Source organism: Siniperca chuatsi, linkage group LG24 (assembly GCF_020085105.1).
Source record: "Siniperca chuatsi isolate FFG_IHB_CAS linkage group LG24, ASM2008510v1, whole genome shotgun sequence".
Classification (NCBI taxonomy): Eukaryota; Metazoa; Chordata; class Actinopteri; order Centrarchiformes; family Sinipercidae; genus Siniperca; species Siniperca chuatsi.
The window spans coordinates 3,514,929-3,527,175 of NC_058065.1; the positions used below are offsets into that span (position 1 = coordinate 3,514,929).

A 12,247-nucleotide genomic window follows, 5' to 3' on the forward strand; every position below is an offset into this window, starting at 1 on the left:
GACAGGCGGAAGTTCTTTAGATCCAGACTGACTTGACCGTTGTGGTGAAAAAGTCGTCTCTTGCACTTGAAATATGTCTACAGGGAAGAAAGGAGATATTTTGTGTTTCTTTATCAACGGGAAAAAGGTACGTTTAGCATTTAGCTAAGACTTAGCTAAACAGTTTGTCGTATTGTAGCTAGTTTTAGCTGTTAGCTGGTAACGTTAGTTTTTTTTTTTTTACTAACGTCTGTTTTCAAGCTGCAAATGAGTTTTCAATAACGTTACTATGACAGAAGTTCTCTTTTTACTCATAAAATGGTGTCAGGGGATTGGAAAATTTAAAACAGTCCATTAAATTAAACGAAAACAACTAAAAGTAGTGGCAAGTCAATAACTGGTGTTATGGTGAAATCTGTTACCCGTTAGATTCTGTGACGGAAATGGTTTACCAAGCACGAGCTCTACTGTGGACCTTTGAGACCCATTCACTGGCCAGTTTCTGCTATCACACCTACCAAAATGTATGACTCCCCATTTGTGGTGACAACTATAAAAATTCAGTTTGTGACCAACTTTTAAAACTTTATATGTACGACATATTATTATATGTCAGTATTAGATTAGTTTAAAAAAGATTAAGTCAGGTTAATGTTATGTGGTAGTTCAGATATCACTTAAAAATCATACAAATTCCTCTAAACATATCTAAGTGACTTCATTTGAACTTTTTTAAAAAAACTAAATTAGGCTGTAAACTCAGTATAATATTAGTAGTTTTTGTTTGTTTGGAGATTGTGACAAGAAAAGACAAACTTTCCTGTCTCGCTCCATGGCTCTAGCTCAGAAAAATGTGAGAAAAATTCAACATGACTTGGGAAATGAAATGAAATAGCTTTGAAATTAAATTCTATAGATGGAGGGAGTTTGAACTAGAATTTGTGTGGACTCTTGTTTTAGAGCTGCAACGATTAGTTGATTCATTGATTAGTCGATCAAAAGAAAATTAAGTGGCAACTATTTTTGATAATCGATTTTTTTAAAAGCAAAAATGCCAAATATTCGCTGGTCCCAGCTTCTCAAATGTGAGGATTTTCTGCTTTTTCTGGCCATATGTGATAGTAAATGAAATAACTTAGGGTTCAGGGCTGTTCGTCGGTCAGAACAAGACATTTGAAGACATAATTTTAGGCCCTGGGAAACTACGATGAGCATTTTGCACATTTTTGTGACATTTTATACCGACTAAATAATTAGTCGGTTAATCAAGAAAGTAATCTGCAGATTAATCTAATGAAAATAATTAGCAGTAGCAGCCCTATTGTGTTTTCTGTAAATCTTAAGTACACCTTCTGTCAAAACAGGTAACAGAGGACCATGCAGACCCTGAGACCGTGCTGCTGTCCTTCCTCAGAGAGAAGCGTATCCCTCAGATCAGCTTCAAATCCACCTTCACAAATATGGTTTTATGATTGAATGTTATTGTTGACGTGAGCGCCACCTACAGGTTTCAGCAGGTTATTTCCTTGACTGTGACTTCAGTGAGGTTAACTGGAACCAAGTATGGCTGTGGCGGTGGAGGCTGTGGGGCGTGCACAGTCATGGTGTCACGCTACCAACCTGCCACCAAAACCATCATGTATCCTTTACGATAGACTACGTGACCCTACTGCTCGACTCTGATTGGCTCATAAGTCATTTTAATATTACGGCACTGACTGAAAATCACAACCATGTAGCCTATCTGGTATTTAAGAACTGTACACAGCTTTATTATGTGCCAAACTAGTATTAATAGTAAGTATTTTGGAGTAGAGACTAGCACTGATTCCCAATTCAACACTGTTTACTGTTGTTCAGTTCAGGAGGTGGACCCAAAGCCGACAATACACACGGAGATGGGGGAATGAACGAAAAATGACTTTATTACTTAATACGGAGAATCACAGAGACGCTGGAAGAACGCAGGACACATGGTACAACAACGAAAGAAAAGACACAGACTTAATGCACTCAGGTAGGGGAGACAACGAGACACAGGTGAACCCAACTGACACAGGTGAAAACAATGAAAGCAATCAAAGACAGGAAGCAAAACTACCAGACACAAGAGGGAGGGAGAGTATTACAAAATAAAACAGTAAATAACAGGACAAAAACCCAAAACAATGACATTTACTTATATAGTATCCACCACTGGCTCCCAACCTGGGGTCAGGACCCCTCAAAGGTCTGAAGGATACATTTTAGGGGCTGCAAGATGATTAACGCAAACATATTTCTGCCACATAAAATGATGTATTTTTAGACTCTCTTTGTTGAAAGTGTATTTGTCATTTCAACAATACAAATACAGTTGGCATGAAATATTGTTTCTTCTGGTTCATAAAAACCGACACAACATCAGATAAAACATGAAAGCCTCAAGACAAATATGTAAAACATCTGTATGGTAGTATATGTGTGCATAAAAAGTATGATGAATAAATAAATAAATAAATGTCACATATAGCAGAGTGAAAAGATAAAACAACACAAGATACTGTACTGTTTTGTATTTACAGAAAAGGATAAAAGATGTACATGGATGGCTGTCAATCAGGGGTATGCAATATGACAACATATACCATGAGACGAAACTAAATGGAGCTCTCTGCCCAGGAAGCTATACTTAACCCTGTGAATCTATTCACCTGAGATTGTCATCATTTCCCGGAAACTAGCTAAATAGCAGACTAATCATCTCTGTGTGGACGAACAGCTACTTTTAAATATAAATGTCAGTAAATTTCTGGAGCTGGACGAGAGAGTCTGAAGAGGTTATTGACTGAAAACATGAAGTGATTCATGAGGTGATTCTTATTTTTGCTAGCCATTATTTAACATCACTCCTTCTTCAATGTACACTGTTTCCATGTTTTAGAGGATGGCTACTCTTCTGTTTAGGTCTGAATTCGGCATTGGTTATTTTATAAAAAAATGTTAATTGTAGTTTTTTGATTTGGGGAATTTAAGGGAACCTTCCTCTGCAGTGTATATTAAATGTAACCTACTGGCATAAAAATCATGATTTTAAATGGGAAGCTAAAAAACCTGAGACCTTATGACAAAATACATTTCTGTTACTAGTGTTTCTGATTAAAGCTGCAGGCAAACTGTCATATCTATGTCCATAGAGTGCTTGGGAGATATTTATACATTATTAACAAACAGAAAATTCCTCCTTGATAGAGACACAGCTGTCAGGGAGCGGACTGGCGATAAAAACGTCCAAGTTTGCTTAGCTGCCGCCAAGGTCAGTATTTGCTACAACTGGGTGCAACACAGACCGGAAAATCAATTTGTTCAGCCATGAACATGGTTGGTTAAATTCCAAAATACCAAACGCTCTTTTAACTAAATTAACTAAATTAGATTTTTAGAAAACAAGAGGGAGTCTGAATGTGAGCTGGTTATCTGCCAAAGTGGATTGGACATCCACAGCTAAGAGTTAACAGAATCGCTGTGGTGGCTGAAGGTAATTTCCCGTCCTGGCATCAAACCAATACAACATCTGTTTCACTCCTTCACTCTCCTGTAGCAGAGGAGGCGATAATCAATCACAAACACACACATCCAGATGTAAAACATCTGCTGGACAGAGACTACATACTGACTTCTGCCTTTAAAGTGTATGATTACTGTAGCTCTTACACACTGTGTGCTCAAAACATCACACATTATTTGTTGTTATTTAGACATTTGTTGTTATTGGGAGACTGATATATAATAAGGAATTATAATAGTGAGAATAACTTTCAGTTAGGGCATTGTAAGCATTTTTAAAGTCTGCTTTCTGCTATCTCATGTCATCAACTGTTGTTTAATTTATGTAAAACAAGCTATTATAATATTATAATATGAGAATAATATTATTTTCATTGGATGTATCAGCAGTAGGATTAGCGTTAGCAGTGTAGTAGTGACAGTACTAGTAGTAGAAGTAGGATGGCCGGGTCTACACTTAGAGCCAGGTAGTAGTCGCAGCAGTGGTAGTACTACTAGCAGTTGTATTTGCAGTAGTATGTAGTATCAGTTGTGATAATGTTTGTAGTAATAGTAAGCTGTAGTAGTAGCATCACTAGTGACAGTGAAAGAAGCAGTAAATGTGATGTCGAATTGTGACACCTCATCACAGGTTATAGCCTTACTTGTGAGCTATTCAAGAGTGCCTTCACAAATTGTTACATTTTAAGTCGGTGAAAGTATCCAGTATTTCGCATGAAAAAAGCAAAAATGAGTAAAGTGTCAGAAACCACTGCAGTAGCAGTAGCTGTGGTGGAAGTAGCATCAGTAGCAGTAGTATTAAGTTGTAGCAGTGCCACCATTAGCATTGCAAGTGAAAGTAGCAGTAGTAGTGTTGCTAGTATTAATGATAGCATTAGTAGTAGTTTTAGCAGTTGTAGTACCATGCACAGAAGTAGTTTACCTTCAGCTTACCATCAGACATTACTCAGCCAACGCCTGCCTCCTGCCACTCTGCCAGCTTCACGGAGCCGCCGTCACCACGGTGGAGGGCATCGGCAGCACCAAGACCAGGATCCACCCTGTACAGGTCAGTACTGGGAGTAGAGAGAAGCTTTTACCAGCCAATCCCCACAGGCCTTTTCATTAAATGCAGAAATAACTCAGATGATTAAAAAAAAGTCGTTTTCACTTCACAAGTTTAGATGAGAAAACTGATCAAGTTGATTACTGACACTAAATTCACTCCAAACCCACTGCAGTTTCATACATATTGATATTTATTGGTGCAAAAAATCTCATCCATACAATGATGGTTTACTTTGAGTGGATCTACAGCCACAACAGAATAATCCATTTTCAGCTAGCTCACTTTTTCTTTCTTTTTAGCTTGCTTTGTAGATATTTTCAAATGTTATTATTTTACCTCCTTATATTTTTATGTCTCTGTGTGTTAAGTTTGAAAGTATGTTAAACAGTGGCATTAAGCCAATGAGCACAAGCAGCATAAAGTTGCCTTGAAGGTGTCAGGGTGGGGTCCGTTTGCACAGGTGAAGCCTGTATTTCCCAAACTGTTGGTTCAAGAATATACACGTATGTGACAACAACTTTAAATCCCTTCAGATGTAAAAGCACTCAACCAAACTTCCTGATTTAATGCAAAAATGCACAGAGCCAAAGAAGAAGTGTGTGATTTCAAAGCCCTCTCATGGGAGCCTAAACTGTGGATGCTGCGTTTGTAGGAGCGAATAGCGAAGGCTCATGGCTCCCAGTGTGGCTTCTGCACTCCAGGGATGGTGATGTCCATGTACACTCTGCTGAGGAACAAACCTCAGCCCACCATGGAGGACATCACACAGGCTCTGGCTGGTTTGTTTGCTTGTTTTTTCTGAAATCTATTATAATTTACTCTACTTTAATGTTTAATGCAACAACGAGATGTACGGTATATGGCGTCATAGGCATAACACAAGTGTGCACTTTTTGTGTTTTTTGTATATGTATATGCCAACCTTCTGTCACATCTGTACGGTTTTTATTGTGTTTCAATGTGTGTATAACAATATATTTGCAATGCAGCATTGCCTTATTCTGGTTATTATCAAGTTATTCATTTGCATGGGAACACACCAAGTGATTTTTATTAAACATAGTGCAGAAATCAGAAATCTGAGCCCTGGCCTCATTGTGTGTTGTTGCTTTTCAGGTAATCTGTGTCGTTGTACTGGATATCGACCCATTGTTGACGGCTGCAGGACGTTCTGTCAGGTACAACGCTCAGCTCACCAAAACAAGTTGCATAATTCAGGAATAATCAATGATCAGTTCAACGACTATAACTTAATCTGTTTCCTAGGACTGGTTATTGCCGCAGTACAAGAGTTTGAGATCTGATAGCAAAGACAAGTACAGCAGGCAGGGCTGAATCCTTAATATGATGATAAAAACATAGTCACAAAGTCACACATAGTCACAAAGTCACGCGATGGGAAAATGTGATAAGTGTAATTGCTGCATGCCGTGTGACATCCATATAAATTAATCCCGACAGGAAGCCAACTGCTGCCAAACCAACGGAGCGGGAAACTGTTGCCTCAATGGAGAAGAAAATACTGATGAACCAGAGCATGTGAGTTCAAGTGATTTTTCTTTTTTTCTGCTTTTCTTTGCTAATCTCTTTTCTCCCTTTTTTATTTCTTTCTTTTTGTTTAAATTTTCTAATATGTTCCTTACTTTAATCTTTATTGATTTTGTATCGCTGGCAATTGTTATTTTTTTATTCTAATGTCATTGTTTTACTTTCTTCTTCCCTTTTTGATTTCCCTGTTGTGTAGTTTTGTCCTTTTGACACATCTTGTTAGTTTAGTCCTCCTCTTTTCTATCTTCTTTTCTCCTTAATTTCTTCTTCTTTTCCTCTACTCTTATTAACCTTCACTGTCCTCTCTGTGTTTTTCTCTCTGTGCCTTTCTTCCCTTACCTTTTATTGTCATCTAACTTGTAATACATGTCACAGCCTCCTCAGACATTTTGAGGTCAAGCTGGGTGAGATTTCATCTTTTATTTCACATGACACATTTCATTCACTTCAGCACCACATTCCTATAATCATGCCATGGTTAAATCCAATTTCAGCACTTGTTATCCACCTCTTCATCCTCTCATAATGTGCTCCAGGAAAAGCCACAGTTGTTTGACAAGGAAGAGTTTCTGCCACTGGACCCGACACAGGAGCTGATCTTCCCTCCTGAACTGATTGTAAGTCATCTAGTTCACTTTTTACATACTTGGCACACAGTGTTAACTCACATCAGGTCATTTGAGTTCTTGTCCATCAGCTGGCTCACTACCAAAGCTTTCTTTTATCTGCTAGTATTGACATTTTTCATTACTTATTGTTCAAAGTGAATTATTTGAAAGAACTGTGCTGAATTTTTAACCACATTATACTAATGTTGCATGAATATCTCAAGTCTAAAGTTGATGACTTATTGATATTACAAAGTACTTTTAATAGTAATTGTAATATAAAAACAGCACTTTCGTCACAGCTGATGGCAGAAACGGCTAACCCACAAACACTCACCTTTCACGGGGAGAGGATGAGCTGGGTGTCCCCTGCCTCCCTGGAGGAGCTAGTCCAGCTCAAGACCAGTAACCCTAAAGCCCCGCTGGTCATGGGAAACACCAACATAGGTCAGCAGTTAAACCATTCATTCACTGAGCTTCTGCTGTTTATTTGATGTTTATTATAGAGAAACAGGCCAGGTCACTTCATCAACAACTATAATAAATATAGAAATTCTTTTGGTGATTTGCAGTTGTGAAAAGAGGTGTTCTTACTAAGGCCGCGATGACATGGGAAAGTTTTTAGGAGATGCCGGTGTTTTTTTAGTTGTTTTCATTGTATTGGCTATGGCGAAAATCAGGTATAAACCTGAAATATTTAATTCCAAACTAGAAAACGACGACATCTATTTTCACAGAATGGTGACAAAAAAACACAACAACAGAAAGTCTTTTTAAAGATTCACATAGACTGTTTTAGTAAGCAATAAGGTCGTCAGTTGACAAAATGCTTTTATAGACTTGATCTTGTGTGGTATTGAGATATTGATTGATGAACGTTATATAACGTTAAAATAATGTGTTCTGATTGTACACTTTTGATATATTATTGTCATTCAGATTCAGACCACTTGAACTAAACTCTGGTCTCTCTGCTTTGTGTTGAAGGTCCAGATATAAAGTTCAAAGGCGTTCTGCATCCGCTGATAATATCTCCAACCAGAGTTATGGAGCTGTTTGAGGTCACTCAGACACCACAGGGTGGGTAATCTCCCTTTGTAGTCGCCATGATGTCGTTGTGCAGACAATAATTCTACCTGCAAGTATGAAAGAATTCCTTTTTCCTGATTTTAAAACTCCTCTGCAACATTTTAATGTCCCGGAGGTTCATGAAACTCACAAGACAAGTTTCAAAAGAAGGTATGGCACCAAACTTGCAGCTTTGGCTTCTCTGCAGGTGTTTGGGTGGGAGCGGGCTGCAGTCTTACCGAGGTTCGATCTCTTTTGGAGAAGCTGGTTCCTCAGTTTCTGGAGGAGAAGACCGAACTATTCAGAGCCCTGATCCAACAGCTGGGGAACCTGGGAAACCAGCAGATCCGAAACGTTGCTGTAAGTAGACTTCACTCCAACTTTACTAATATATATTCAGTCATGTTTTTTATTCTCTATATATTTATATATGACTCCATCTTTCCTTTCTTTACTCTCTTCCTTTTCCCCTCTTGTAGTTGGAAAAGTGCTCTGGAAAATAAATGACATTTACACATTATTTTGATTTTGACAGATTCACATTTTATTGCAAAGTAGTCCATCGATTTACAAGAATTTAGATGAAATCCTAGAAGTAAAATCATGTGAATTTACATATTTGATACTTGTGTTTATTCTTGCTTTTGCATATTTAGTCTCTTGGGGGCAACGTCATGAGTGCGTACCCAAACTCAGACCTGAACCCAGTTTTGGCTGCCGGGACCTGCAAAGTGAGCGTTGTTTCGAACAGTAAGTTGAGGGTTTATGAACTCTGACGGCTTCTGGAAGAATCTATGCTGTTGAGACTGTAGAAAAATGTAGATTCATGTCACACGTTTACTTTTCTTAACAAGCACTTCTGTCTGAGTCCACCAGGAGGAAGACGAGAGGTTAATCTGAATCAAGATTTCTTTGTGAGCTTTGGAAAAACCATCCTGAAGCCGGAGGAGATTGTTGTTTCTGTCTTCATTCCCTTCTCCAGAAAGGTACAAACATTCTTCCTTAAAGTGCTCCCCCTTACAGTTTATTATTGTCTTTGTCTATGTGCACGCAGGTGGAAAGTTTCAATACATTTCCTTCTTACTACACTTTCACATAACAATCATTCACAAGTATTCTTTGAAAAGGTCAGATAATCATCAATAATACTTAAACTTGTTCTTTTGACAATGTGTTTTATTTCTTATTTACTTTTTTTGAGAGAGTCTCATATTAAACACATTAAAATTTAAGGCTTTAAAATGGCATCTGTACAGTTTTACATTGCCTTTTTTTATCATGTTCTGTTTATCAAATTTATTTTGATGCTGTTAAAATAGGAGAAAATATGTCAGATTTGATATTTGAATGAAAAAAGCAAGAAATTAAGGCGACTAAAATAAGTAACAAGTTTCATCAAAAGACATGAAACTTGCTTTTATACCTTTTGTTACATTACTGACAGTATGAGTTGCGTTTAATTATTAGATAAATACAAAGCAGAGTCCGTCATTTATAATTAAATTTTCTGGTGTTCACTGCTTTCACTGCTCAGGCTAATTCCCCAACTCTTTATTTTTTATTCCAAACAAAGCAAAAAAGTCACATACATAACTTCCTGTTTGGCTTGCCTTTGTTTAGAGCGGCTAATAAGATGGTAAAACATTTATGTAGGTGAAAATACATCATTGTCTGTCCTGCAGTGGGAGTTTGTTCGAGCTTTCCGTCAGGCTCCGAGGAAGGAGAGCTCCTTTGCCACAGTGACGACCGGGATGAGAGTGTTTTTCTCAGAGGGGTGCAGAGTGGTTCAGGATGTCAGTATTTACTACGGAGGAATGGGGCCGACCACCGTTAGCGCCGCCAAAACCTGCGCAGCTATCGTCACAAAGTCAGTCATGTTTATTAAACACTTTGGGGTTATTTAGTCTAATCGATATTTTAGGTGTCCTTTTTTTGGATCAGAAGTGGTTTAGCACTATTTTCTTCTTTTTCCTTCTTTCTTCTGTTTCCTTTTTTTCTCATTTTCTTCCCACTTTCTGTCCTTACTTTATTACATCTTGCTTTAATCCTTCCTTTCTTCCTATTCAGTTCCTCTCTTCTCCCTTTCTTTTCTGGTTTCCTAGTTTCTGCACTTTTTCACTTCCTTCCTTTCTTTCTTATTTGTGTCCTGTGTTTCTTTCCTCTCATCTCTGACCTTTCTGTCTTTATTTATTCCTATTTGCTTTCCTTTTCTCTCCACCTTCCTTCTCTCATTCCATCCTCTTTTTTCTGACCAACCGCTTCTGGTTGTACTCTAACTCTTTTTAAATTGAAACCAGAAAGCATCTTGATTTTCAGTATAGGCGAAAATAAAAGAAAGCGGTCATGACCCGAGAGCCACTGAAAAATCCTTTGTTTCCTTCAGGCCCTGGAACGATGAGACCCTCAGCCGGGCCTATGACATCCTCCTGGATGAGTTGGTTCTCCCTCCTTCGGCTCCTGGGGGAAAGGTGGAGTTTCGTTGCTCTTTGACACTCAGCTTCCTCTTCAAATTTAACGTGGAGGTCCTGCAGAAGCTCAGAAAAATGGTAGGACAGGGCACTGATAAAAAAAAAAACTGCAGTTTCTTTGCTTCAAATGTAATTTTCTACCTGACAAAATGCAATCTAACATGGTAGATCCTGTGAGATATTTATCCCAGAGACTTACAAAGAGTTACTGTTTACAGAATGTGATTACAGATGAGCTTCCTAAGAAGATGCAGATCCAGCCTTTACCCAGAGAGATCCAGTCCAGCCTGCAGGAGTTCCAGGTCAGAAAATATCCCTCATTCAAAGCAATTATTACAGTTTGATAACACTTTAAATACCTACTGTAAAAAACTTAAAAACACTTGATTACTAAGCAGTAAACAAGGTTGTGTTTCCTTTCGTCGACCCACACTAAATAAATGTGACTGCTTTCTCTTCTTCTTCAGCATGTGTCAAAGGGCCAGAGCGACAACGACCCAGTGGGGCGTCCCATCATGCATCGCTCTGCCGTCAGCCAGGCCACAGGCGAGGCCGTGTACTGTGACGACATCCCCAGAACAGACGGGGAGCTCTTCCTGGCTCTGGTCACCAGTTCTCAAGCGCATGCTAAAATCACGTAAGGATAAAGTGAACAATTTCTGGAGTTTTGCAGCCAACGAACTCTGACACACTTTCTAATGTAAATCTATACTTCTTGTTTTGAACGTGTCTTACGTCCAACAGAGGGATGGATGTGAGCGAGGCTCTGCGGCTTCCCGGCGTCGTCGATGTCATCACAGCCAAAGATATTCCTGGGAAGAAAGTCCGTACAATGTTTGGTTATCACGAGGAGCTGCTTGCTGAGAGCGAGGTAGAGTGTGAGTGTGTGCACAACCCTTAATGTTTTTGTTTTTATGGTGGGTGTCATTGTGTACGTGTATGTACATTCTTGATGGATTGTATATAATCACTATCCTTTAAAAGCTTTTTAAAAAGACAACTAGAATTCCAAAAATGCCACAAGAAGTGTGTAATAAAATGTAAATTTTGGGGCTAAAATACTTCAACAGGATTCCCACTGCTGATAATTTGGAAGGTGTGTTGCAAACAGTGAAAGTCAGAAAATTGATTCACTGATTGCAGTTCTCTGCATAAGTCAAAAAATACCTGGGAATTTGACAAATGTATAACTTTCTAGGATTGGAACAGAATTATATAGTGATTTACTGTATATGTTACTATTATGTACAAACATTATATTAAATGTGACTATAAATAAATAATATGTATAAATAATATAATAATGAATTATATAGTAGTAACTCTTACAGTGGAAATCGTATTTCTTACACCACCAACAAAAATGTTTTGCATTACAGAACAACATTTTGAAATATGTTGCAAATATATTCAGGGCTTGACAGCAACGGTTGGCAGGTTGCCATTGGGAACCATTTTGAGAAATTGGTGGCAATCACTTTTTAACATATAAAAAATAAGGACAGCAAACAGCTATTTTGTTGCATAAGTGATATTTAAATATTGGTGTTACAGTCGGAACCGGAACCAGACAACGTGCGTTGGTGCGTTTACTCGCGTGCGCACAGGCATCTGCCTTAGAGACAATGGCTAAGCAAGTTAAGTTGTTTGACTGTGGGGTGAAAAGTTCGCATACCCCACCTTTTAAGCTGACATATAACTGCATAGTATCTTAATTACTTAAAATATAAGGTGACTAAAAATGGTAACCATATTTTCAGTTTCGGCAACCAAAAGCTGTGTGTCGAATCTACAGTATAATTGTCTCCCTCACTGTTTGTCTGCAGGTGTCATGCGTTGGTCAGATGTTATGTGCGGTGGTCGCTGATACGAGGGCGCACGCCAAACGAGGAGCGGCAGCTGTGAAGATCAGCTATGAAGCCCTGCCTGACCCGGTTTTTACCATAGAGGTCTGTGGAGTCCACCTCAGATCTTACTGTCAT

The 12,247-nt window shown here is 38.5% G+C and overlaps 1 protein-coding gene across 7 annotated transcripts in view; it reads left to right on the plus strand.

Annotated features, from left to right (window-relative positions):
- Positions 1-12,247, plus strand: part of aox6 (aldehyde oxidase 6) — a 20,470-nt gene continuing 8,223 nt past the window's right edge. The window contains exons 1-20 of one of the 7 annotated variants that reach the window (XM_044188603.1): positions 1,386-1,401; positions 1,522-1,618; positions 1,929-1,996; positions 2,544-3,274; positions 4,505-4,573; positions 5,226-5,352; positions 5,690-5,751; positions 6,035-6,112; positions 6,658-6,738; positions 7,032-7,176; positions 7,717-7,809; positions 8,006-8,157; positions 8,454-8,547; positions 8,674-8,783; positions 9,480-9,664; positions 10,181-10,343; positions 10,484-10,567; positions 10,733-10,902; positions 11,010-11,136; positions 12,092-12,214. In XM_044188603.1, the coding sequence (XP_044044538.1) occupies positions 3,146-3,274; positions 4,505-4,573; positions 5,226-5,352; positions 5,690-5,751; positions 6,035-6,112; positions 6,658-6,738; positions 7,032-7,176; positions 7,717-7,809; positions 8,006-8,157; positions 8,454-8,547; positions 8,674-8,783; positions 9,480-9,664; positions 10,181-10,343; positions 10,484-10,567; positions 10,733-10,902; positions 11,010-11,136; positions 12,092-12,214 (1,992 nt within the window). In that variant the 5' untranslated portion in view covers positions 1,386-1,401; positions 1,522-1,618; positions 1,929-1,996; positions 2,544-3,145. Of the gene's footprint in view, positions 128-1,343; positions 1,402-1,521; positions 1,997-2,543; positions 3,275-4,464; positions 4,574-5,225; positions 5,353-5,689; positions 5,752-6,034; positions 6,113-6,404; positions 6,526-6,657; positions 6,739-7,031; positions 7,177-7,716; positions 7,810-8,005; positions 8,158-8,453; positions 8,548-8,673; positions 8,784-9,479; positions 9,665-10,180; positions 10,344-10,483; positions 10,568-10,732; positions 10,903-11,009; positions 11,137-12,091; positions 12,215-12,247 lie in introns of those variants that run through there. The other 6 variants (XM_044188601.1, XM_044188605.1, XM_044188602.1 and 3 more) reach the window with 6 other exon arrangements.